This window comes from Amblyomma americanum, chromosome 2, assembly GCF_052857255.1.
Source record: "Amblyomma americanum isolate KBUSLIRL-KWMA chromosome 2, ASM5285725v1, whole genome shotgun sequence".
NCBI classification, from domain to species: Eukaryota; Metazoa; Arthropoda; class Arachnida; order Ixodida; family Ixodidae; genus Amblyomma; species Amblyomma americanum.
This window is the reverse complement of record NC_135498.1, coordinates 158,458,038-158,484,654: the sequence shown is the minus strand read 5'-3', so window position 1 is coordinate 158,484,654 and position 26,617 is coordinate 158,458,038. Positions and strand designations below refer to the sequence as shown.

The following is a 26,617-nucleotide window of genomic DNA, read 5'->3' as shown; positions in this document are numbered from 1 at the left end:
TTGGTACGACGATCACAGGACATACTTACCTAAATTTCAAGAACGATATGGATATCTTGAGAACGTTATCTAAGGGGCATCGATTTCTAAACACGAAGGCGAGTCGCGTCAGGACATGGGCTGGCTTCACGAAGGGCGCTCCAGGAAAGCCGAGAGCAAGTTGGTGGGAGTTGGAGGGGGACGGGGGGGGGGGAGGGGGGGGGGGGAGCGCAGACGTACGCTTCGCCTGTGAGAACAACGCAGCAGAGAGGACAGGCGTTATTGCCGATGCCGGCGCCGGGTTATTAAATCGGGTCCGGTCGAAGCCGGGCACGCAGACCTATCGCCTGAGGAAGCCTGCTCACTGCCTCCTGCACTCAGCTCACGTCATGGTCTAAGCGACGCGCATCATATCGCTCTCGTTGATTCGCTTACTTCGTTGCTCGCCAACGGTGTGGAGGATGCAGTAGTGGAGGAGCTGAGCTCCCGAGATGCAAGCATGTATACGAAAGTTCACTATTTACCGTTTCATACATCAGGTGCAACGGTGTCAGTACTAGCGCTCTTGTTTGTGCTGGCTACATCCGCGGTCGGAACGTACTGCATTCCTTGCGGTGAACAGAAAATAACAAGCATTTGCCTGCAGGCTTATTGCATGATACATGGGTCATGAGCTTGATTAAATGCGCTCTTTTTGCTGACGGCACGCTGTGGCTTTGTCGTGCCGCAGACCACTCGGCCTCAAAACAAGCGCGGAGTAACACGCCTCCATTTATTTTTTTCATGCGGATTACTTCCGTACCTTTCGTAGCGTCGCACCTCACATATGAAAATGACTGCAAGCCGAACAGAAAGCGGAACTGCGTGCCGAACAATATAGTTAGCTGCGGGCTGTAACCAATGGAGGCATGGAAAGGTGCAGTTCCAATCCTTATTTCAGCCAAATGTTCACTGACGACGTTGAATCGCAAGCGTCACAATATGTTCCTCACGGAAAAACCAAAGCCATTGCATGTAGAACTATCATAGCAGACGTCAAACGGGTTGAATTTTTTACATGAGTCCCAAAAAGAGGTCCGGCGCGGCTTTTATCTTTCGTTGTAAAATTTCTCAATGACGGTCACTTGGGGCTTCCTTCTTGTTTTCCTCCTAGCTTTGCTGTATATATCTTACATTTCATGGCATATGCGGCCCCTCACTGACTTCACATACGTTACAGTGACAAACACTGGTAAAACTAATGGTGGCACTGGTTAGCCAGGTTGGCCCCTCGCCGTGTCGCCTTGCCCCCACGCTGCCTTCGCACTACTTGCGAAGGTGTGCGTCCCTTGTGGTGACGTCTCCAGTGCCCTGCCTTTACGACCCCTCTTCCCCGCCGCTCTTTGCGCAGTGCTGAACATGAGCACGTCGGCGCAGCTGTCGTTCCTGCTGGAGCCGTCGTTCGTGCCTCCGGCTGGCGCCGAGGCCGGCAGCGCCCTGGAGGCCTTCCCTTACTTCGGCGGCCGCTACCTGGCCGTGGCCGCTTCCCTCAACGGCGGCAACGTGCTCGCCATCTTCGTGCGCATGCTCCAACAGTGGATGCACCAACTGGGTGAGTCACCTGTGCGAAGGATAAGCGGGGATTGTTTGCATTAACCACTGGTCTTTGCATCGACCAAACTTATCCACTGATAGTAAGGGAAGAAGGAAGCCTTTCCATCGCATCGTGACGATGGAAATTTTGGCTTGTAAGGAGTGGAGCCGGCCTCTTACATCGCGGGGTTCTCAAGGACAGGGATAGACTGTCGAATTAAAGAGCGGGTAGTTGCATGCCCGCAGTTTTGTTCTTGTTGAAGTCAACCTTTTACTTACGTATGCAGTGTGACTTTCGCATTAGTCTTGTAAAAAAGTCTTCGCTACCCGGGCAGCTGTGAGCGCAAAAGTGGCGAGGCAGGAGCTGGGTAAAGTGAACGTTGGAAGAGGCAAGAAGAAGGAGCGAGAGTATGGCAGCTCAGGGCATGGAGGCACTGCTGCGCTTGAACTCTCTCTGAATGGCAAAGTGCGTCTACCTGCATGTGGGAGCCGGATGCGTGGCTTCGCGCGGAGGATGCCTGAGGCCACCTCCAGAATTGGTCTTTAGGGAAAGGAAATGGCGCAGCGTCTGTCTCACATGTCGGCGGACACCCGAACCGCGCCGTAAGGGACGGGATAAAAAAGGGAGTGAAAGAAAAAAGGAAGAAAGAGATGCCGTAGTGGAGGCCTCCGGAATAATTCCGACAACTTGGGGATCTTTAACGGGCACTGTCATCGCACAGCACACGGGCGCCTTAGCGTTTCGCCTCCATCAAAACGCAGCTGCCGCAGTCGGGTTCGAACCCTGGAACTCCGGGTCAGTATCCGAGCCCCTAACCACTGAGCCACCGCGACGGGAACACCTCCAGAATCAAAAGACAATCTGTGGCCTTAATATTCCCGCATTTCATTACTCCAGCTTGCGTCCTTTCTTTCCGTTCTTCAGCGAGCCTACGCTTTTGTGTGCTTGATAACGGTTTAACTAGGAAAGCCTTTGGTGCTGCGTTTAGAATTAATTTGTAACAAATCTGAGCATAGGTAAGTTAGAACGACAAACAGAATCCCTCCGTGGTTATTCACTTCTTGCTCATTGTGGGCATTCGTAGATTTGAAGTAGGAAGAATGAGGAGTGAGAGTTAACGGGCAAAAGCACAGTCTCCGCTTAGCGCTTTGCGGATAAGCTCCTACTAACTAACCAGCCTCAGTAAAGTATAGCTTTAATAATTGAGACGCGCGTTCAAGTGGGCACTGCCACATTGTTCGTTGCTATGCTGATGTTCTGTAAATAAAGTAAAGCACATCGCACGATACTTGCTTCATCCTCCGGTGATCTCCCAAGAGTGCTTGACATTGCAGGCACTGTGGAAGCAAGCGTGTTGCTTATCGGCGCCGCATCGCGTTGTTGGCGCCGTAACTTGCAACCGGCGGATGCGAGAGCTTCTGGCGATCCTTAGAAGGCGTTTGGAGCGAAATACACCGAGCATACGCGCCTTTTCGGGTGGTCCTGATTTCGAAGCGCTTCCGTCCTCATTCTTTTATGTTCATTTTGAGTGGCAAATTGGTGCAAGCTCAATCCGCGAGAACCGTCTTTACTGGGACCGCGCAATACCTCCGGATCATGGCAAATCGCAATGCAACTCGAATTTAGTGGACCATACAGTGGCGTCGCAACTAAGGATGCGAGCGCTCGTCGGTAAACGCGTCGGTTAAGAAAAAGAGCGGAAATGCATCGGAAGCAGGCTCGACATTAGTGTAGAGAGTAACAATACAGTGCCGAGGTCGCGAAGTTCTTTGATGCAAAGTAATAGCGAGCGCCTCTACTTGTGCTTTTTTTTTTGTCACAAGATGTGAAATGCTTTTGCGTAAGACAAAGCTGTTAGTTTTTCAAATTAATATGAAGGGACACAACACAACATAATATTTTTTTGCTAATGAACACAATTTGTGTGCTATTTATTGTTTATCCAATCATAATCGCCCGCCAACTGAAGTCATATCTGCTGCAAAGGGCCACCACTGTGTGCCGACAGCGTCTCTGCCATGATTTTGGTTTTCGACCAAATTATGGCTTATGGTTTATGGGGGTTAAACGTCCCAAAGCGACTCAGGGTATGAGAGACGCCGTAGTGAAGGACTGCGGAAATTTCGAACACCTGGAGTTCTTTAACGTGCACAGACATCGCACAGTACATGGGCCTCTAGAATTTCGCCTCCATCGAAATTCGACCACCGCGGCCGGGATCGAACCCGCGTCTTGCGGGCCTGCAGCCGAGCACCATAACCACTCAGCCACCGCGGCGGCTTGGTTTTCGATCAAATTAAAATATTAGATACAGAATATGCGTGTTACTACCGGTAGTAACAGCGTCGTCATAACTCAACAACTGCAAGAGAAAAAGCAAAAGAACGCATTAAGATTACGTTACAGGGCCCCTTTAACGGTACACAGTTCGAACGCGTTCACAGATTAGGCAAACATAACGATGATAAGCGGAGGCCAATTATAGCAAAAATGATGTTTTTCAAGGATAAAGTGCACATTCTTTCATGTGCACGTAAACTGAAGGGAACTTCGTTTTCCATCGGCGAAGATTTCTTGCTCACAACGAGACAGGCAAGGAAGAAGCTTTATAAATTTGCCAAGGCGTTGAACAAGCCTTTCAAACTATCTTTTGACAAACTGCACATGGGACCCAAGACGTACATATATAACACCACTACAGACAGTGTTGTGCCGTCCAACAGATAGCTAAACAATAGTTAATGCCCGAATGATACCCATGAGTCGAGTGCACGTAACATTCAATCACTATCTTTGTCATATGCAACATCCGAAGCCTAGTGCCAAAACGCGATCTGCTTTCTTCTTTCCTAGACGATAGTGAATCGCACATCATCATTCTTACAGAAACTTGGTTGAATCCTAACATTACAAACAACGAAATCATTCGCGGTGCACATTCATACAACATATACAGGCATGATTGCATTGGAAAGAGAGGCGGTGGCGTCCTTTTAGGCATAAAGAAAACAATAACATCATACGTAATTAACACCGATTCAAATCTGGAAATTGTGTGGGCCGGCTGCCTACTATCTTGCACTAGGATTCTGATAGGCGCTTGTTACCGCCCGCCAGATTCTAGTCATTCTTTCGTTAATGAATTGCGTATCAGTATTACTAAAGCAACAGAGTTATGTCCTGCTCATAGCATCTATCTCATCGGGGATTTTAATTTTCCTTTAATCAACTGGGCTCAACTATCATCACCTTGTCATATTTCCACAGAATTTTGTAACCTGACGCTCGATTTCAACCTATTCCAGGTTGTAAACCAACCTACACGCGACACTAACATACTAGATCTGATACTGACTACAGCACCGGAAACGATAGGATCAGTAACTCATTTAAAGGGATTCAGCGATCATCATTTACTTCAGCTAAGTATTGACATCCCGGTTCAGTTTATGGGCTATGTAACAAAAAAGATTCACAATTATAATAAGGCTAATTTCACAGTTATCAACACAGAACTAGAAACCTTCTTTTATCACACATTTCTACCTTCAATTAACAACCGATGCGTTGAGGAAAACTGGATACTTTTTAGAGATAAGATTTCATATTTGATCAACCGGTTTGTCCCTGTGATCAAAATAACTAAAGATAAATCTAATCCCTGGTTTACTAGAAGGCTTAAACAACTAAGGAACAAGAAAAAAGCGGCTATACCGGACCGCTAAGCGTGCCTGTACCATTTCTGCGTAGAACAAGTACAGTGATGCACTAAAACTCTATTGCTCCGCCTTATCTGCTGCAAAAGACAAATATTTTTCACATGATCTTCCAGCCCTTTTGAAAACTAACCCCAAAAAGTTTTGGAAACAAGTATGCCCTGAGCGTGATGATAGTTCCATCTCTCTACAAAGTAACAACACCCCCATCTCAGACAACGAGTGCCCCTCAATATTTAACACCTTCTTTTCATCTGTGTTCTCTTCTGAAGATCATTCCACCCTTCCGGAAGTTCCGGATCTTAATTACCGCTACATGACACCTATTCAGATAACTGAAGAAGGCATCACGTGTCTCATAAATTCTCTTAAGGTATCTACTTCGGCTGGTGTTGATGGCATTAATTCAAAAATTTAAAAAAATACAGTTCCAGTGGCAAGCAAAATTTTATTTCATATTTTTCAGCAATCATTAACTACAGGAATACTACCCTCAGACTGGAAGATAGCTAAAATAGTGCCAATTTTTAAATCTGGAAACAAAAACTCCGCTGAAAATTACCGTCCTATATCTCTCACGTGCATCTGCTGCAAAATGCTTGAACATATAATTTCATCGCATGTCTTTAGTCGTCTTGAGCAGAATAACTTTTTTACACTAATCAACACGGGTTTAGAAAGGGTCACTCCTGCGAAACACAGTTATTCGAACTAACTACTGATTTGCATTTTAATATGAACAATAACCTTCAAACTGACTGTATATTCCTTGATTTTGCCAAAGCGTTCGACCGCGTAGCTCACTGCCGCTTGATTTCGAAATTATCATCACTCCGTCTAGACTCGCTAACTTTAACATGGCTTCGTAACTTCCTCTCGCATCGCCAACAGTTCGTATTTGTTAATAATCTGTCCTCTAACCTTTCCCCAGTTAACTCCGGTGTACCAAAGGGCAGTGTGCTTGGTCCCTTATTATTCCTTATTTATATCAATGATTTACCAAATAATATAACTTCTAGTATGCGAATTTTCGCGGATGATTGCATTATATACCACCCTATTAGATCTACTAGTGACCACCTGGCGCTCCAATCAGACCTCCTTACTATTAACGACTGGTGCAACTCATGGTTAATGACTCTTAATGTATCCAAGTGCAAAGTCATCTCTTTCACCCGTAAAAATAACAAATCTAGCTATACATACCGTATTCAAAATGATCTACTCTCTCACGTATCACATTACAAATACCTCGGCGTTAACTTTTCTTCAGATCTTTCATGGTCATACCATATCTCATCCATATGTGCCGTCGCCTCAAAGTCATTAGGATACCTACGCCGTAATCTCCGAAATTCACCATCTAATATTCGAAAACTAGCATACCTCACTTTTGTTCGTCCACAACTTGAATTTGCTTCTCCCATTTGGTCTCCCTATCATAAGAACATGATCATCGCGTTAGAATCTATCCAAAACAGGGCAGCACGATTCATTTCACGAAACTTTAACTGCCGCTCAAGCGTCACTCAGATTAAAACAGATCTTTCTCTACAATCATTAAGCACGTGCCGTGACATCGCTCTCCTCACACTATTTCACAAATATGCGCACTTCAATAGAACTACCTCATTTCAACTCGATGTCTCATCCCGCACGTCGAAAAGATTATATAATCAGTTTAGTTTCGCAAGAATATATGGTGACACATTGGCTTTTAACTCATCTGCACTACCACGAGCCATCAGATTATGGAATGATCTGCCAGACAACATCGCTTCCGCGTCTAATCTAGTCTTTCCATTCTAAACTCATCACATATTTCACTGAAACCATCATTTAGCACACCTACGTTCAAGTCTATTATTGTTCTTTGCTTTGTTGCTACACTCGTGCCATTCGGATGTTTTCTTACTTATGTTTGCTCGCCATGTTTCCGTGTTTGCCTTAATCGCGCTTTGTTTCCACGTTCGGTGAGCACATTATCCTGTATTGTAGTGAATTATTTTGCGTTGCGTACGTTTCCTTTTGTTTCCTTTGGTTATTAATGCACTGTATTATATCTTTTTTTCGCCCCCCTTACACAATGCCCAATGGGCCTGTAAGGAATTTCAAGTAAATAAATAAATAAGTGCGAAGGAAATTAATGCAATTCTCCAGAATAGTTGAAGAGAACAAACGTTTACGATATTGGGAGTAGCAAGGAAGTACGTCTAATGACAGCGCAAAGTAAGGACTGCGGATTCCATTCATGGGAAAGTAATTATCAGTAGGATGGTTTCGAGTGCATTCGACGGGTATTGCCACATACTGACAGCAGCTTACCAATATCGCCCAAAGGTACGTAACAATTGCTGCATTTTGCGAGTAATAGGGGCAGCGGGCGAGTCTTGGCGGCTTATGAGAAAGCTTGATCATAAATTGAGCGCAGCGCACTCTGTAAACGAAAGTTTCGCCACTAACCATGAGGGACAGTAAGAGATCCGCATGGCTTGGAGAGAGAGCATAAATTAGGGTATCCCAGGAGTTATTAAGAAGAACTAGACTTGGCAAGATGTGTCATGCAGCTGACAAATAGTCTTGCGTAGTAACCGAATGGATTCTAAGCCGGAGGTGGCCGAACATCAAGTAGCAAGTTGAGTATGTTAGGGGGGATAGGGTGACCACTGCTGGCGCAGGACACAGATAATTGGGGAGCACTCGACGAGGGCCTGTCTTGCTGCAAATTACGTAGTCTTCCGACTGGAAATCTCAACGATGACAGTACGGTGCCTATAATGTTTGCTTCTACGACCTGGCATCCATTTCACGCCTCCGAAAACTTGCCGAGAAGTACACCGCCTCATTTAATGCGCGACATTCTGTAATTGCACAGCAGCAGCTTGCAGTACATCTTATCTAGTTTTACACATGTTCGCGCACGTGAAAGAAGCAGTGCTCTTGGAGTCCACTTCTGACATCCAAGGAGCTGGAGGCAACTGTTCCTCGGTCCAGGAACACGTCCTGCTACTCCAAATGTACCGAAGGTGTGGGTGCGTCGCAGCAGCTTGCCGCCTTTGCCTTTTGTGTAAGACTATCAACCTGACGGTTTTTCACAATAGAATTTCACTGTCACGCAGGCACGGGTATTCCTGAAAGCGCCATCTGGGAGCGGCTTTTGGCGGCCGGAAGCGACGATCGGGCCGCCGCTCCTAACAACGCCTCGTCAGCCGACACAGCCACTCCGCCGCCCCCGGACTTGGTAGTCACCCCGACAGTGTTCGGCGAGCGCCACCTCCCGGGAGCCCGAGCTTCGGTGTCCGGCATCGGTCCGCAGTCGGCATTATGCCTAGGCACCGTGCTGCGCGCCCTCTGCCAGGGCCTGGCGCGTAACCTGCACACCATGATGCCCCGAGAGATGCTGGAGCGTGCTGGCGTGCGCCGCATAGTGGGGACGGGAAAAGCCTTGACGCGCAACACCTGCCTACAGCATGCAGTTCAAGACGCTTATGGCATTCCCCTCGAGCTGGGCGGCAAGGGCGACGCGGCGCTGGGTGCTGCGCTGGCCGTGCTTGCTTACGCAGAGCGAAGTCGGGCCGCTGGCAGCGGCAGCAAGGCTTAGCAGCTGGCTGAACTTGTTGGTTTGTGTTGGCTCAGTGAAACCGCTCTCGTGTGTTGTTTTAATGGAGGGTCACTTTATCGGGCTTTAAGCCTGCGGTTCCCCGGAACAGGATAAGGAGGAAGAATTAAAGCGCCGTTAGATGTATGTCCTTAGCTTTCTTCTTCAAGTCAAACTTATACGCATGCAGCATGAGATTGGCTTTTGTCTTGTTCGTTGTCTATGGTTCTACTGAAATTAAATGATACAACACAGAGAGCTCATAGGAGCATCACTATTGCAGTCTGTGCTAGTCAGTATGTAGTTAAATGTGTCTTAAGTTAAATGTCAAATGTGTTACAGAATGGCACAGAAAGGTGTTTTGCAGGGCAAAGTGTTCATTTTGGTTAGTTTGTGATGATTGTTATCTGAGACACTGCCGTGCTGTTTCTTTCCCATGCTTTGCCTTGCACAATTCTTGAATGGTTAAAAGTGAGGTGTGTTTCTGAAAAGTCATACCTTATTATGCTGTTACTGGCATGAAAATTTTGCGACTCTGTTTTACATTTTTATCAGTTGGTGATGTTCAGGTTGTTGTGACCATGAGTTCAAAGTATGCTAGAACAAGTTTGGCTGTCTATAGACATGAGAAACTTGTGTAATGCTAGCTGAGTTCTCTGGAGCATAAATGGTGAAGTGGCTGTGATCTCGAAGAAGTGTGTATTCTGTGAGTTCTTCAAGAACGTGAACGAAACGAAAATAATGCGGATTGAGCAAAACATTCGATATTCACGAAGCTTTTAGTCTGATGCTGAAAATATCTTCTCTTGGAGCTTGGACAGTTATCTTATCCGCCTCTAAATAAAGGAACCGACGCATGCTTTCTGTACAGAGTGCTTTATTGGGTTCGGCAAGAGTTTTCACAAGGCGTCGCTTAGCCACATGGGCGTAGGGGTAGGCTGCAAAGTATTCTTCCTAGCCACCTGTGAGTACTGTTAGTTACAGAAATTATTCTTCGGCTAAGCTGTTGCTTAACATGAACAATTCAGCAAAAAGCTGTCCCCGCTGTGGGGTTTCCGCTACTGTTCGGCTTTTTGAGCAAGGTGTTCATCCGTTGGCATACATTTAGCAAGTGGCGGCTCCACAGACGGTCCACGCAGGGGGCCAGCGCCCTTGTGTCTCACCCCACATATCCCGGCTTGCAGGTTTTAGGAATGTCCTCTTTGAAGCCGGCCTGCAACAGCGTCGGCAAGTCGGCCGCAGATGAGCCAGTCGCAGCCGCAGAGCAGCGCGGAGTACTTTTCCCCTGCTCGCCGAGGCTGCCTTTTCCTCCCGAATTTGCGCTTTCGAACGGAGGGCATGGGGAAGGGGGGGGGGGGGGGGAGGGAGGTCCGCTCGAAACTGAGGCTGTTGCTAATTTATGACGACAGCCTATTCGGGCTACTGCGGCGTGTCTCTCCGGTCGTTCCCATTTGGCGGGAAGCGCGGAATAGCAGGACCAGCTACGCGTGTGACGAGACAACTTCCTGCGTGGGTGAACTTATCAATTTTTTATTGTGAAACGTCGTGACGTGGAAGGTGCGTTGAACCAGGACTTTTGTCGGGGATAGTTGGTGCACTGCTAATTAATGGAAAACAGCGCGAAAAAACATGCACAGGAGGGAACACACGCGACAGGACGGGCGCCGAGGAAGGTAGCTCCGAAAGGAGTAATTTTGGTAAATCGTACCACTACTAAGCATCAGCAAGCTATCAGAGGTAGGGATCTTGACATGCATCCCGTTCAGTACTTATGTGCAGGCATGAAAGCCATAGGAAAAGTGTAATAAGGAAAATGAAAGGTTTCTCGTTTCAAGCGTGCAAGTTGTTTATTTCCATTGGCAACCTAAGCTATGTTGGTATTTCATTTCGTCCCTGTAATCTAGATAACCTCTGTTGATCATGGTGAGGAGGAATGGGATGCAACCCAAGCAGCACAGGTAATCGGGCAAATATTGGAAATGGGTGGTTTCACTCTGGTCCTTTACAGGGCTGGCCTATGCCAATACTTTTCCAATATTGGGCCCATTACCTGTGCTTCTTGGGAAAATGCCACAAATGGTAAGAATACAAGCTTAGGTGTCCTCAAGAACCTTTTCGCCAGTCATGTGAAAAACCTCAGAATACAGGGTGCCTTTCTAAACCCTCTGGAAAGCGTTTTTTGGGAGCTGAGGAGAAACGAAGAAATTGATGGTAGGAAACGTATCTTTTACCGTTTTTTTGACATCGAAGTCTTCCTATCTCCTGCATAAGACGCGTTGTCTGCTGCGGCTGTGTCCGGCCGTTAGATACTTTACGTATGCGAAAGTTGTTAAGCGCCCCAAGGATTTTTTTTTTGGTGGGGACGCGATATCAGAAGCTGTAGCTAGTTAGCACAGCTCTACCAGTGATATGGCTTCAACATGGTCCCAACTGTCTTAAGAACCCCAGGGGCGCTTTCTGCCGAAAGTGTGTCACTTATAAAAGGACTAGGAAAGCTGTTCGTGTTTGCTTTAGCAAATTTAGTTTTTTAAGTATAATTCAATAAAACTTTTTTCACAGTTGGAAGCATCTTCGAAGCCACATTTTACTGTCTTTCTTGGTGCCTTCTGGATGGTTCGCCAAAGCATGCACATATGGGCAGCATCTCACTGGTGTCATTTCCCCGCCTGTGCTCGTGAGGGTCGACCATAATGCATCTCACATTTTTAAGAGCATTAGGAGAGCCACAGCTGGAAGCAACGATTGAGAGCTTGACTGCAGTCTGTTTCCAATCCAATGCCCCTTGGAGAACAACGCTACATATCTGTTTACCGCAGCAAAAATTTATAGTCCACCAGACTGTTTGGATGAATGCCACCATGGACATTAAACTTTTACTAAAGACAGTACCTCCAAACTGTCTTTACTTGCTGTTGTGAGGAAGTGGTTCTTGGATTATATAAAGGCAGTGAGAAGACCTGTTCCACGCTGAAATATGGTAAGCCTGTTTGTGCGGTAGAAGAAGGTGCAAGTTGAAAATATGCTTGCTTTTTTTTTACCTTCTCATATGTACAAGCACCATGCCTGCAATATCATTATGTCACCTAAGTGAAGCTTTTTTTTAAATGACAGATTCTTTTCCTGTTTCTGCTGTATTGCTAGTTACTCAGCTGAGCTGAAGTCAGTGTTTGCCTCTAACTTGTATATATGGATGTCAGACAGTGGGGTTAGTCTGGAAAGTGAATATTGAGTTAATAGAAAATTCTGCCGGGAACCTGTGTGCTACACAGCATAAAATCTGAATGTTGTTGGTTCGCCCCTGCAAAACTATTGCTTGTGAAATGCCCTTGACATGCCTGGTTGTTACAAAAATAGTGGCCTGTATTGATGGGATTCAGCAGAAGGTTGTTTTAAGTTACAGCCCTTCTGAACAGATCAGAAATTATCGTAATAATAAACTCGCATGGGGGTTATGATTTTTTCCACACCATAAGCAGCGTACAGGAATTGGCTGGAAATCTTTGGCACATTTCCATATTCTCAACAATAATAAGTGCAAATAATAATGAGCTCGTTTCTGCATCAGGGGCACTTATGAATTTTAACTATGTGATAAACTTAGCAACATAACTATTGCTGGCTGTGAGACACCACAGTCTACTGTGGCTGCAAATGGTTCTGCTTCGTAAGATACAAATCCTGTGGCTGCTCATTACAGAACTTTCTTCTCACGCTTCACATCTTTACACATGCCAGAAGGAATGAATTCAGCTGCTCTTTTATAACAATGCTTAGCAAATGTGTTGAACCCGTTTGTTGCTTATATTTTCGTGTGATGAATATTTTCTTGCTCATTTTCGCAAATGCAGCTTAATAACAGACAGAGGCTGCACAGCCTGCTCTGAAAAAGTGCCATTACAGGATTTGTGCTGTTTAAATGGAAGGGGTCTGTACGTCCTTATAGCACAGATAATTTTGTCAACTGAAATGTTTTAACAAAGATTTTGGATATTTGTTTAAAAGCAGCATATAAACCTGTTGGCTCTAGCAATTGCTTTAGCAGCATAATGCATAATGCACTTCAATATTTAGTTTATTATGACTTATAATATAGCAATTGTTGTCGGCATCTTCTTTACAATTACAGGCCGACAGGAAGTACTGAATAGTATATAAAAATGGAGTATCCCTTTCTGGTACAGGTAGCCTATCTTTGAGTGCTGTTTTAGTTTTACAGAAGTGTTGGTGAATTTGTGCAACTGAATGCTCAAGAATGTACTTCTATGCTTTGTCCGGGTCAGGGTGTTCCAGGTCCTGTGGTTGAGTGTGATGTGATCGACAGAGTACATTTGCTGTTATACTTAGTTTTGAGTTTTTGAAAAAAAAGTACAACGAAGAATTGTTGTTATTTGATTGTATTTACAAGGAATTAGAGCAGTTTGGTTCCATAAATCATTTGCATCGTTTGTATATAATAGCCATTTTGTTCTGAGCCCAGTGATCAAAATGCTTGTTATATTTGTTTGCTATTTTTTTCAACTGCTACTGCAAAATGGTTTTAGAAAATGCTATTAATTCGCGAAACAGTGTTGGCTTCCATTATAAATCGCAACACTGAGGTTTTGTTTCCTTTCCTTCCATTAGGATCTTTGCTTGTCATTTTCATTAGTCACCCTGTCATATGATCGTTTTTTTAATAAACCTGACAAACTTTATTTGCTGGTGTGTTCCTTTATTGCACATTATTTCATTCTGGTTGCCGCGGTGGCTCAGTGATTGCAGCGCTCGGCTGCTGACCCGTAAGACGCGGCTTCGATCCCGGCTGCGGCGGTCGAATTTTGATGGAGGTTAAATTCTAGAGGCCCGTGTACTGTGCGATGTCAGTGCACGTTAAAGAACCCCAGGTGGTCGAAAGTTCCGGAGCCCTTCATTACGGCGTCCCCCATAGCTTGAGCCGCTTTGGGACGTTAAACCCCCATAAAACATAAACCAAAACTTCATTGTGATTACCAACAGAATAGCGCTTAAATTCTGGAATGATAACATGGCCTGCCCGAGCCAAGTACAAATTACCGCTTCATTCTTATCAGCAAAACAGTGCTGAAATGCTGGAAAGATAGCGCGGGCTGATTGAGTTTAGAATAAAAAGCTATGTTCGTGTTTTATCAGCGTCCCGAAAGCTGCTTTGGTGTTTTTGGTGGTTAGCGTTGTCCTTGAAATCCTTTGCGAACCTGCAGACTTACTTCAAACTTGCATACGTACCTGTTAACCCATGCGGGAACGCCTTGGACGTGCTTCTAACAAATATTAGTAGCCAATGTGTACCGCCTCTTTGTGATGTTCTTGTGCCAGCTGATACGTGACATGTTTGTTTTCGTGGTTCGTTTTTTTTTCGAAGGCTTGTGCTTGTAAAATTTCCAGACCCTCCCCCAGATTATGCTAAGAGGAATTTGTTTGGATTATGACAATATGCCCTGCAATGCTCATTGTATCATTGTAACAGACTACCCGATCGATGTAGCAGTCACCCGATTGACAAACTTCGTCAAGGAGGCGTTGGATCGTTTCATTTAGAAAGGGCTCAGAACGTCAAAATATATATTTAGAACGTGAAAATATCCTTTCTGGGTTCCAGCCGAACTGAGACGTTTTATATGTAGGTAGCTTAACATCCATAGGCTCAGAAGGGTAGCGGATCGGGCTAGTTGGTGCAGATTTGACATTTTCAGAAGCGCTAAAACACCGAGGACGCAGCTCGTCCCTGTCTGTTCCCTCTGCGTCCTCGGTGTTTTAGCGCTTCTGAAAATGTCAAATCCATAGGCTGTAACGCAGAATATCAACAACGGTGTAATAGCCGAGTTCACGGCCTGCAGAGCCGAAACTGAAACGCTATTCAGTGGCGACAAGGATGCTTATCTTGATTCTGTAGAGGAGAGCCGCACACGACACCCGCATAATTTCTGGAACCTTGCTAGCTCACGAGACAAGCTTCCCACTCTCCGCATTGCACTGATTTCGAATGCCGGATATGTTACAGACGCTTCGGAGATTCGCGAGAGCTTTGTACTATACGTTTCGTTGCTGTTCACGGGAAATGGCTGCAGCGCCCCTGTTCTGAAAAGCGATGGCGCGTACTCTGTAATTCAGCCATTAATTGTCCAGTAGATGTTACTAGAGCTATGCGTCATTCACTTTATAAAACATCCTATGGCGTCGATGGCATCCCTCCTAACTCTTCCCACCCCGTGCAAAGAACTTGGGAAGGCCAACGAGCGGGTACTCCTGCGCCTGCTCACTAACACGATGCTGTGCCCGGCAACTCTAAAGCATTTCGATCCTCAATTCGACGGGCGGTGCTCACATTGTGGGGAGGTGTCTGACACCTACCACATGGTGTGGGCATGCCAGCAGAACCCATACCTACCCCCTATCCCAAACCCAACCCGAGAGGACTGGGAGGCGACCCTGTCCGGCTGCTGCACCCTTGAGACCCAAAGCGCCTTAACGCAGCGCGCCCGGGCTGCGGCAACCGCCAACCCACCTAGTGGTTGTAAGGGCGTGACCGTTCAGGTGACGACTCCCAACACCTTTTTCTATCATTAACAATCGTTCTGTCACCTAAGCAGTCCAAAGCTGACAGCAAAAGACGGACAGATGCCCAAATTATCAAACGTTCGAAGTGGGAACAGTGTTAGTGCAATGCGTTTAATGGAATTTCATGACAGGGATACAGATTTGAAATGAGGACTAATTACTGACTGGTGCCCCTGCTTAGCATAGATGGTAGTGCGACTTATCTGGAGAGGAAATGATTAAGGGTTCAATTCCCTGACGTGAACAGATTTTTCTTCACCTGAAAAATTTCTACAAAAGCTAGTTTCTCTGCTCAGCCGTATGGCTTATACTTGGGGGGATGCCAGTGAGTAAATACAGGCTGATTTCAAATCTTCTTCAGCGTGGAGGATGCTCGTAAACACTCTGGATATATAGGAGAGCGCAAGAGAATACGCCAGCCGGAGTCACTTTATTTTCATTCCAATAATGATTTGCAGGCAACCGAAGCGTCTGAGCTCTCGGCGATGTCGTACAAGCGATGGCACTGATTCCTGGATAAAGCAAGTATAAAGCGAACGTGCAATCGACAGTTTTACGACACGGTGAGACTCAGTGCTGTTTGCAGTCTCAACCTTGTATCGCAACGTTTTTCCGCAGCTCTCGCATGCAAATGCGGTGCGTGAAACCTCTCTGGCAATATAGCAGTGATAACAACTTCCGCAATTTGACAAGATTCCAAGCAGGCCACGGAGAAAGGCTACCCGCACTGGCACTGATTGCACAGTTCTCTGCCCTTCTCTGCGTTTGTAGCTTGGTATGCGCCTTTCCCTCGACATTGCCGTTATTTTTATGCAAAATGTTCTTCAGCTGCGAAAATTCACCTCACTTTCCTGCCACTTCTCGAAATTCTCTCAAACCGTAAAGATGTCCTATTCCCTTTGGGCGAAACTTTGGAACGAAAATTCCCGGAAAGAAGGGAATATCCCTGCGACGACTACGCGATCACAACCGCTAAAATCTGTGGGAAGGATCGACGCCATTACGTCGACGGCGCGCATGGCCCAAAGGAACGCCTGGTGTTTTTTTTGCATGCCTTCCATTTTCGTTCATGTGTTGTTCTCCTAAGCAACCGGTCAATGCTTCTTTAAATATTGGTTAACGTCGCGAAGCTTTCTTGTGTATGCTTTTTTACGCATTTCGTTTATCGCCGGCGGCACACGGCCTTGTTACTTTTCTACGTGAGTCGCGACCAAATTGCTATGGAACGATACAATCATCACGCGCGTCGGTTTCTACGATGTTCTACGAAACTCAAATGCGGGTGTTTTAGGCGCCTTATCTGGAAAGTTCGCTGCCGCCATTAAGTTCAGTGCGCCCGAGAACGTGATTTTGTTCCCGATGCTCGTGGTCTGCACTTGCTGCTGTCGTTGCCACCGACCATTTTTTTGTAGTTGTAGGCAAAAGTTCGCTCAATAAACAGTTTCCCGCCGAAGTTTTCGTTCGCTTCTTTCTGTCTTCACAACCACGCTGCAGCATCTTTTGTGTACGTTTGTTCACTAACCCACTCTGCTTTCCATTCCATGTCATTTTCCTTTCCGTAGCTCCTTAGTGGCCCTGAATTTTAAGGTCTTTCGTTGGGTTCTCTTTTCACATATTCTGATTCAGTAACGTGAATCGAGAAGGCAGGTGAAATGCTTTGTTAAGACATTTGGCCGACTTAGAATAAGACATAACCGTGAGCGACGTTTCAGATAACATGTCTACAGACTCTGCAATTCGCGAAAAAGAAATTATGTTGAACAAGTAAAAATAGAAATCAATACGGACAGGTTGAAATTCTAAAACATGAAGATTGCTGAAAGCAGTGTTAACGGCGAACATAAAAAAGTGCTGGAGGATTACAAAGCGAAGTACGTACTAAAGGTCTGTTGCACAATAATTATATGTTGTGTGTACATATCTTCTATTTCTGAGCGGATATATTTCGCAATGGAAAGGAAAGAAGATGGGAGGGGGGGGGGGTGACATTTTAAAACAGTTGGAAATCAAATACGTACGCCCCACACGTACGTACGTCTGAGGCTTCTTATATGTATTGCTAATTTTATGTGGTAAGCTTCGTCTATGCGAAGAACGTTATATTAAAAGATCTTTGCAGTACTGTCACAAAGTTTGGATTTCCAGTAGCTGACATAGCACTTTCTACATACAATTAAAACCCTTTCGTTGTTACACTCAGTGGTGGTGCCCTATACAAGCAAACCGTAGTGAATATCAGAATAAAAAGATGAGCAATAGAACTAACGTTCATCTTTTCTCGGCAGCAGAGTAAGTGCATTGTTACAGTTGCGATACAAGAAAATTCTTTTTGTTCGGAGTGTTCATTCCGCGCAAAATATTCGTGCAATACAACGCCCAAACAATTCACAGAATATTGGCGGGTTAGTTGTACTTGTTCAAACCGAGAGGTGAAGTTCCCTTTAAAAATGTTTCCTTCTGGCTCTGAAAATGAGATATTTTGTTTTCCAGGCAATGAACCATTATCCAATTTATCCAACCAGCGAGCCACATTAGCCATCTATTTCTTTTCCATCAACATCTCCAGAACACTGTCCGCGAAAAAGATGTTGTTATCGTAAGAATAGATAACATCATTAGAGGTGAGCACATTTAAATATCTCATATACTAAGCGGATCAGTGAATGGAAACAGATGCATATTATGGCGTATATGACGAAAGCCAACAGTCCGCTAAAACAAGGAGCATAGGTGGTGTTATTTTTTTTTAGTCAGTAGTTTTCATCATTGGGTGAATAATAAAAGCAGAAGAAGAACAACCACATGCCGCTGGCCCAATCCGAACCAACGACCTCCGAATTTCACGTGCGGTGCTTTACACGAGCAGTGTGGTATGGTATCACCTATGGAATCACCTATTAAGTTGCCCATTTGTGATTTTGCACTGTTTATTTCTGTATATTGGGACTTCCTAGATTGCTGTTAAATAACCGACGCGTTTGGCGGCTTCGGCGCACTCTGACCGCACTGGCGGAGACTTGGAGCATGTCTCTATTTCGCGCCGAGTGCGCCAGCCGCCGCCAGCCCGGCCAGACCGATTCGGCTCCGCGGCGAGGTGCGCGTTTTGACGTCATTCAGTAGCTTGGGCAGTTGGGCGGAGCTGTTCTTTTCGAGCTCTCCGCTAATTTAATCCATTCACAGTACACATCCGAAGGTACACGCAAGTGGGCGAGAGAGCCCGATCCAGTGGACCCCGTACCTCCGGAAACGCGTGGAAGCCGTTGAATCGTCGTGCGTCGATCGGCTTAACTTTCAAGCCGCCAACTTTAAACGCGACCGCCCTTGAGCCCCCATCCGTATTTTTGGCAAAAAATAAATAAATAACCTGGCCCTTGCAACCGTGGGAGACCTCGACGCCGCCTCCTGCACCGTGCAACCGCGCCATTCAAGGAATCACAATCCGTTGGGCCAAAAGCCCCGTCCAGCCTCCGATGGGCGCGACGCGCCGACCTTGTCCTGACCCCTCGCGACTCCCCGCACTGGGGAGTGGCGAGGGGCCCGCGCCTAACCTAACCGTGCTCTCTCAAAAGCATCGCAAGCTCTGTGGGGCTGAGGTCGGTGAAATGCAGTCCGGTGTTTTTGCGACAACTTCGTCGGCGGCTTCGGGAAAGGGATCCGTCAGGAGACACCGGTGCAAACGTAAACGAAGCGACGGTAGCGACCTCCGATAGATGGCTTCAACGTGCGGCGGCAGTAGCTTTCTTTTCGGGTGCTGCTAGACCGCACCGCTAGCCGCCAGAAATCACAGAGTCTGCGTTTACGTCACGTTTCACGTCACTCCGCCTTGTGACGTCATAAGAGATGCCGTGACGTCATAAGAGTTCCCGAGTTTGAATCGGAGCGGCGGTAAAAACTTCATCCACTTCGAATCCAAATTTCTTTGAAATAAGTGCTTCTTTCGCTCCCGGACAAGCGGCAACAAAGCCATGAAATGCCGAACTATCAGATTTTGCTAACAAAAAAAAAATTGATAGAGTTCTCTTCACTGTCCCTTTAATACCCCAGCTTTTTAACTTCTCGAGGGTAGCGTGTTTATCCGAGTCGAGAGCCTTTCTTAAATATTACGATATCCCCACCGTGGCTATTTTGTTTTCGGTGTTCCCAATAGCTGTTCCTTTAATCGAAGTAAGGCAGAGCGTTCAAATTCAAGTTCAGTTTTTATCCAGCTTTTTTGCAAGCCAATAGCCTACTGGTAATTACAGCAAGAGGTCCTAAGGTAAAGAAAAACCACGGATGTTGCCTCTTATCTTAAAAGCAGGAAAACGTAAAATGTAAACAGTTCATGTTTGTAGTTGGCCTACAATCCAGAAGCAAAAAATCATTGTGTACAGAAACAATAAATATCAGCGACAAGTTTTTACTGGAAGCTTCAGAGAAAGCTGATCATGGATTCAACTCCGAACTTCATAAATATATGACGACTATCAGAAAAATGTGCACGTTTATAAAAGATACAAGCAACACTAGTGAATTCGAGTGCACATGATTCTGATGTGCACACGAAGTCGTCGGGGGATTTTCGAACGCGGTGCGTCCGCAGTGGTGCGTCGGACGGCTGAGCGCTGCGCGTGCCAGCCCAGCGTTGCGCGTGTGCGCGTGCGAATGATGTGTGCGTGGCGACGGCGACAGAGAGCGTGGCGAGCACGAGGAGCGGAGAGCTGACGTGTCAGAAAACGGAGGTGTGAAGGCAGACAGCGCAGCGGAGATTGTGTCATCCAAGCGTGGAGGTGGCAGCGCCGGACGTTGGGTCCGTGCTGCCGTGGACCTCCCTTGGATCACCGGCGCAAGCCTCCTGCGCTCCTTGCAAGCGTGGAGATGGCAGCCGATGGACCGAAAGGCACTGTTGGATAGCCTACTTTAAGCCTCCGGCGTTTCGGGACGCAGTCGACGGGTCCTGGCTACGCTTCTCCTGCTGCTGCCAAGTTCTTCGGGCTGTTCACGGGAGACCACCAGCGTCTTCCTGCAGTTCTCTCCGCTCCTACAACCACCGGGCTCTTTTTTGCCGCTCCCGTCTACGCAGCGCCAGCGACGCGTCGCACTACATCAGTCCGCGTTCGCCCTGTCTGCAAGGCATCATCGCTTCACCTGGGACGCTCAGTACCTGGTGAACACTTCCCTTTATTCTGTAGTACTGTACGCGTGTTGAGTGTGTGTTTTTTGTTTTCGTTTCCGTTTCTTATTGGCCCCTTTCCCTTAAATTATAAATACGGCGTCGTTTTGTTTTCTCTGATCTATTCTCTGATATATTGCACGCGATAGCGTTCCCCTTCGGGAAGTCGGGGACGCTCTACCAATTCGCGACAATGATAAGGTATATTATAGATTTTGGAGCGAAATAACCATTGGCTTGTGCAATTTTTGAACATTAAACAAATTTATTTTCTTCAGGTGAGTGTTTAGAGAGTTGCAAAATGGAATTGCCGAAAATCACATTTGGTGCGTATCTTTGGGAGAAGTAATTTTCATCATTTTAAAATCGAGAAATGTTCTTACTCAAAATTAGATAAGTAGGAAGTGCATTTAAGCTAACGTAGCATTGATATATGCTGGAAAGCAACAAGTGCAAATTGTAAAAGTAAAGACGTGGTAACGGCGTGACCTTAAGCATAGTGAAGAGTGGTTCATATGGGAACAGCGGCGGTGAAAATATTGTCACCGATAATTGGTGGAAGCACACAGACCAGGTTTAATTAGACGTGCTGGGCGCGCAAGAAGGCAGGGAGCTCGAACAAGGAAGATGACAGTCCTCTAGCCCCTCGAATGCGCAATGCATGGCAAGTCCCAGCTAGAACAGTTCGGCCGCGGTACGGCGCCACTGGATGGATTCGTACTGCGGCATTACTCCCCCTCTCTGAAGAGCCCCGACTCGGTGCAGCAGCAATGAGAAGCAGGAAGAGAAGGGACGCCGCATGTGTCAGGCGGCTGGTGTAGAGACGCCTGAAGCTCTGGCGGGCGTGGTACGGCTTCATCCGTGCGACATGGACGACTTCGGAGGTCGGCCGTCTAGAGAAGCGAACTTTTCCTTGGGGAAGAACTTCATAGTTGACCTCACTGACTTGGAAGAATACCTCGTTGGGGCCAAAATATCGGCGCAGAAGCTTTTCAGATTGCCCACACATGCGTATTGGGCTCCAAACCCAGACTTGTTCGCCGGGCGTGTAACTAAGAGGTCGGTGGCGGAGGAATTATAGCAGCGAGTGGCGTGGGCGTGCTGGTGCCGGATGCGCTGTCGAGAGAGTTGGCGGGCGGCCTCGGCGTGACGAATTGGGCAGCACCCATAACAGACGAGGTACTACTAGTCGGAAGCAACATTGCGTCCAGCATGGTTGTGGCTTCGCGACCATGCATTAAACGAAATGGAGTGAAGCGTGTCATTTCTTGTAGAGCAGTATTATATGCAAATTTGACGTAAGGGAGAAGGGCGTCCCAGATCCGGTGGTCTGCGTCAACATACATGGAAATTATGTCGGCGATCGCCTTTTTGAGCCGTTCGGTGAGTTTATTCGTTTGAGGGTGTTAAGTGGTTGTTTTGCACTGACTTGTGCCGATAAGGCGCATAACCTCCTGCGTAAGGGCAGAGGTGAACGCCGTTCCCCTATCAGTTACAAAGATGATGGGTGCACCGCGACGAAACACAATGTTTTAAACGGAAAAGTTTACCATTTCGTCAGCGGTACCAAGAGGAAGAGGTTTACTCTCACAGTATCGGCTGAGGTAGTCGGTGGCGACCACAATGTAGCGGTTACCCAGCGAGGACTCCGGAAATGGGCCGAGTAAGTCCATGCCTACTTGGTGGAAGGAGACTTGTGGCGGATCAATACGCTGCAGTAGTCCGGCTGGCTTAGTCGGCGGCGTCTTGACGTTGGCACTCGCGGCAAGTTCTGACGTAACGCTGGACAACTGGAGCAACCCTGGGCCAGTAGTACTTTTGGCGTATCTGCTCCAAAGTGCGGGAAAAACCCAGGTGACCAGAAGATGGGTCAACATGGCACGCCTGCAGGACTTCGGCGCGCAAGGCCGCAGGTACGACGAGTAGACAGACAGGTTCCGTCGGATTGTAGTTTTTCTTATACAGAACGCCATCGCGCAAACAGAGTGACGACAGTCCACGTGAGAAGATTTGCGGGGGACTCAGCGCTTCCTTCAAGATACTCAATGAGACGCCGCAGTTCACTGTCGTCTGTTTGGTGTTGACTGAGGACGGACGTGGAGATGGCGCCGAGAAAAACAGAATCGGCGTCGCGATCCGCTTCCCGGGTTCGAACCCGACCGCGGCGGCTGCGTTTTTATGGAGGAAAAACGCTAAGGCGCCCGTGTGCTGTGCGATGTCAGTGCACGTTAAAGATCCCCAGGTGGTCGAAATTATTCCGGAGCCCTCCACTACGGCACCTCCTTCTTTCCTCTTTCACTCCCTGCCTTATCCCTTCCTTTACGGCGCGGTTCAGGTGTCCAAGGATATATGAGACAGATACTGCGCCATTTCCTTTCCCCAAAAAACCAATTATCAATTATCGCGATCCGCTCGGTTGTCCTCGATATGAGCACGAGACAGAGAGTCGGCATCACTGTGCTTCTTACCGTACTTATAGACGATGGTGACATCGAACTCTTGAAGGCGAAGGCTCCAGCGTGGAAGCCATCCCGAGGGATCTTTGAGGTTCGCCAGCCAACACAGCGAATGGTGGCCACTGACGACTCTAAATGGGTGGCCGTATAAGTACGGGCACAATTTGGTCACTACCCACACAACTGCCTGGCATTCTTTTTCAGTGGTCGAATAGTTCGCCTCCGAGCGTGAGAAGGTGCGGCTCGCGTATGCGATTACGCGTTCGAGACCATCCTGCCACTGCACAAGGATTGCACCGAAGCTGATGTTGCTGGCGTCTGTGTGCAGTTTAGTGTCGGGCGACTCGACGAACTGGCCGAGGATGGGCGTACTTTGTTGACGAGTGCGGAGGTCTTCCAGGGCCTGTTGTTGCTCCTGACCCCAGAAAAACGGTTCGTCATCTTTCATGAGGCGGGTGAGGGGCTCAGCGATCTGGACTAGGTTCTGCACAAAACGGCGATAATAGGCGCAGAAACCCAGAAAGCGGCGCACACTGGCACGGGAAAAGCAGCGACGGCGGCTGTCTTATCGGGGTCAGGGCTGACTCCCTCAGCGCTCACGATGTGGCCGAGAAACTTTAACTCCTGGAAAGCGAAGTGGCACTTTTCGGGCTTGAGGGAAAGACGGGGCGAACGAATTGCTGCGAACACAGCGCGCAGGCGCCTTAGGTGCTCTTCGAACGTGGCGGAGAAGATGACAACGTGATCCAGGTACACGAGGCAGGACTACCACTTTACATCGGCAAGCACGGTGTCCATAATCCGCTGGGAGGTGGCAGGAGCCGAGCACAGGCCGAAAGGGAGCACCCGGAATTCGTACAGACAATCCGGTGTAACAAAGGTGGTCTTTTCCCGGTCGCGTTCGTCCACCTCGATTTTCCAATAGCCACTGTGTAGATATAGTGACGAGAAGTACGTGGCGTGGCGTATCCGGTCCAGGGGGTCATCAATGCGTGCCAGAGGATAAATGTTTTTTTTTGGTGACTTTGTTTAGAGGTCTGCAATCAACGCAGAACCGTATAGGTTCCATCTTTCTTCGCCACTAGAACAATAGGCGTTGCCAGCGGGCTTGTCGAGGGCTGTATCGCGTCGTTCTGGAGCATTTATTGAAACTTTCGGTGAATGGCATCACGTTAATTCGAAGAAATTCGATTAAGCGGATGGAGTAACAGTCGCCGGTTAGCGTCAACTATAATGCGGTGCTTTGTGGGCGGAATCTGCTTTACCTTGGAGGTCTAGGCAAAACAGTCGCGGAAAGGTTCGGTAATGCTCTGTAGGCAGCATTTCTGATTAGACGGGAGGTTCGGGTTCACGTCGGTTTTTATGGGAGCGGTCGGGGCCTCCACTGATGCCGTGGTTTCGGACAACGCGTGCTGTCCCGCGAATTCGCTAACTTCTTCGAAATACGCAATAGCTTTTTTTCCAGGCAAACACTGATGTTCAGAACCAAAATTGGTCACCAAAAGTTCGGTTCGCCCACTTTTCAATTCGATAATTCCGCGAGGTGCACAGACTTGCCGGCCCAGGAGCTGCGAGATGTTGGTTTCAGCGATGCCACTAGTGCTGACGCTCTTCTCGCAATCTACAGTAACAAACATGCTGGATCTTGATGGGATCAAAACGTGGTCGTCACAGACGCATAACGTAGCCCTGCGTGACTCGGTATCGTCGTCGACAGGACCTTGGGTGGAAAACGACGCGATTAGCTCCTGAAGGTCGATAACGGCACCGTACTGCTGAAGGAAATCCAAACCGAGTATGAGGTCTTTGGAGCACTCGGGTAACACAGTAAAGCAACCAGGGAAAGTAACACCGTGGAGCTGGATTCGTGAAGTGCAGACACCGATCGGAGTTACCACATGGCCACCAGCTGCCCGGATCTGCGGCCCAGACCAAAGGATAAGAATCTTCCTCAAGGCCGTGGCTAACCGTCTGCTTATTACAGAAATATCAGCGCCGGTATCCACGAGTGCGGTATCGTCGTGGTTGTCGGCGGATACCGGAATTTCGGTGGAAACCAGTCGGTCGCAGCGCGCCGTCGAGATCGCCGGTCAGGTTGTCGTTGGTCGGAGCGTCGCGGCGAATGTTCGGGTGGAGGTTTTTGACTCGGTCCAGTAGCGGCGGCCCTACGCCCGGAGGACGCCGTCTTCAGTTTTCCCGATGCGGGAACATACCTCTGAACTGGCCAGAGGACGACGGGCGGCCAGGCGAAGAGAACCGCCTTGGGGATGGCGATCGGGACTGGCGTCGCTGCGAGGTCGAGGACTGCGCGTTATTAGCCACGTACTGCTCGATATCCCGTGGTCGCTCACTGTAGCGCGGTCGAGGTCCGTCAGGTGAAAACCCCCTTAAACCCATTCTGCGGTAGGGGCAGTGGCGGAGGATGTGGCCGGGCTCCCCGCAGTGGTAACCGAGCGGCCGATTGTTTGGCGTACTCCACACGTGCGCTTTGCTCATGGGGGGCCTGGACTCCTGCGGCATGGAGGGTACTGCTGTGATTGGGTACCGCAGAGATGACACAGGAGCTATGGGGAAAAAAGCTCGCATCGCTGGCCCAGGACTTCGTAGTGCGTTGCTATACGTCATAACGGAAGGCGCCGGGTGTGGAGCTGAAGGTGGCTGCACAACTCGTCGGATTTCTTTACTGATCACGTCCTTTACGGCAGCGACGCTGAGCTGTGGAGCTTCAAAGCGAAGTTTCGCCAGTTCCTCCCGCACAAGGCTCCTCACAAGCTCCCGGAGCTCCTCAGCGGGCAGCGACGTAGGTGTGTACTGGAAAGCGGCTGCTACAGTAGCCTGACGTCCGTAGTGCGCGTACCGTTCCTGCAGAGAGCGCTCGATACCCGTTGCCTCCTTGGTCAAGTCAGTCGGACACTGTTTTTGGCGGGTCACGGACAAGTCCGGCAAACAGCTGCTCTTTTACGCCGCGCATTAAGCGGCGTACTTTCTTGGCTTCCGGCATACCAGGGTTGGCCCGAATGAACAGTCGCGTCATGTCCTCGATGAACATCGCGACGCTCTCGTTCGGCTGCTGTGATCTCCAGCGCAGGGCGATTTCGGCCTTCTCTTTTCTTTCCCTGCTGGTATATGTGGCTAGCAGCTCTCGACGAAAAGCCTCCCAGGTGGTAAAGGAAGCTTCGTGGTTCTCAAACCACGTTTTGGCCGAGTCCTGCAGCGAAAAGTAGACGTAATTGCGCAATTCGCGCTCGCCGTCCCACTCATTGAAGCCCGCCACTCGGTCAAAGCTGGCCAACCAGCCTTCTACGTCCTCGAACCTGTCCCCGCGGAATGGTGGCGGCGACCGAGGTGCGTGAAGGACGAACGGCGGGGCATCCCCGGAATGCTGAGTTGTCTGGCTAGCCGCGGTGGATGTCATGGCCCTTACCGCCACTTGCAATTGGCCGAACTCCAGTTGTAGGCCTTGCAGACGGCGGCTTGCTTTGTGTACGGGTGTTGAGTCCACGCGTGGAGAACAGACGTCAAGAGTGTCCTCGTAGTCAGAGTACATGGGACGCTACCCAGCACCTCCACCAA

General features: G+C 48.1%; 1 protein-coding gene across 2 annotated transcripts in view; it reads left to right on the top strand.

The window, feature by feature from the left end:
* LOC144121921 (sedoheptulokinase-like) overlaps positions 1–26,617 on the top strand; it is a 344,102-nt gene that overhangs the window by 110,267 nt on the left and 207,218 nt on the right. Inside the window, exons 3-4 of one of the 2 annotated variants that reach the window (XM_077655361.1) lie at positions 1,370–1,570; positions 8,388–13,560. In XM_077655361.1, the coding sequence (XP_077511487.1) occupies positions 1,370–1,570; positions 8,388–8,869 (683 nt within the window). In that variant the 3' untranslated portion in view covers positions 8,870–13,560. Of the gene's footprint in view, positions 1–1,369; positions 1,571–8,387; positions 13,561–26,617 lie in introns of those variants that run through there. The other variant, XM_077655360.1, reaches the window with a different exon arrangement.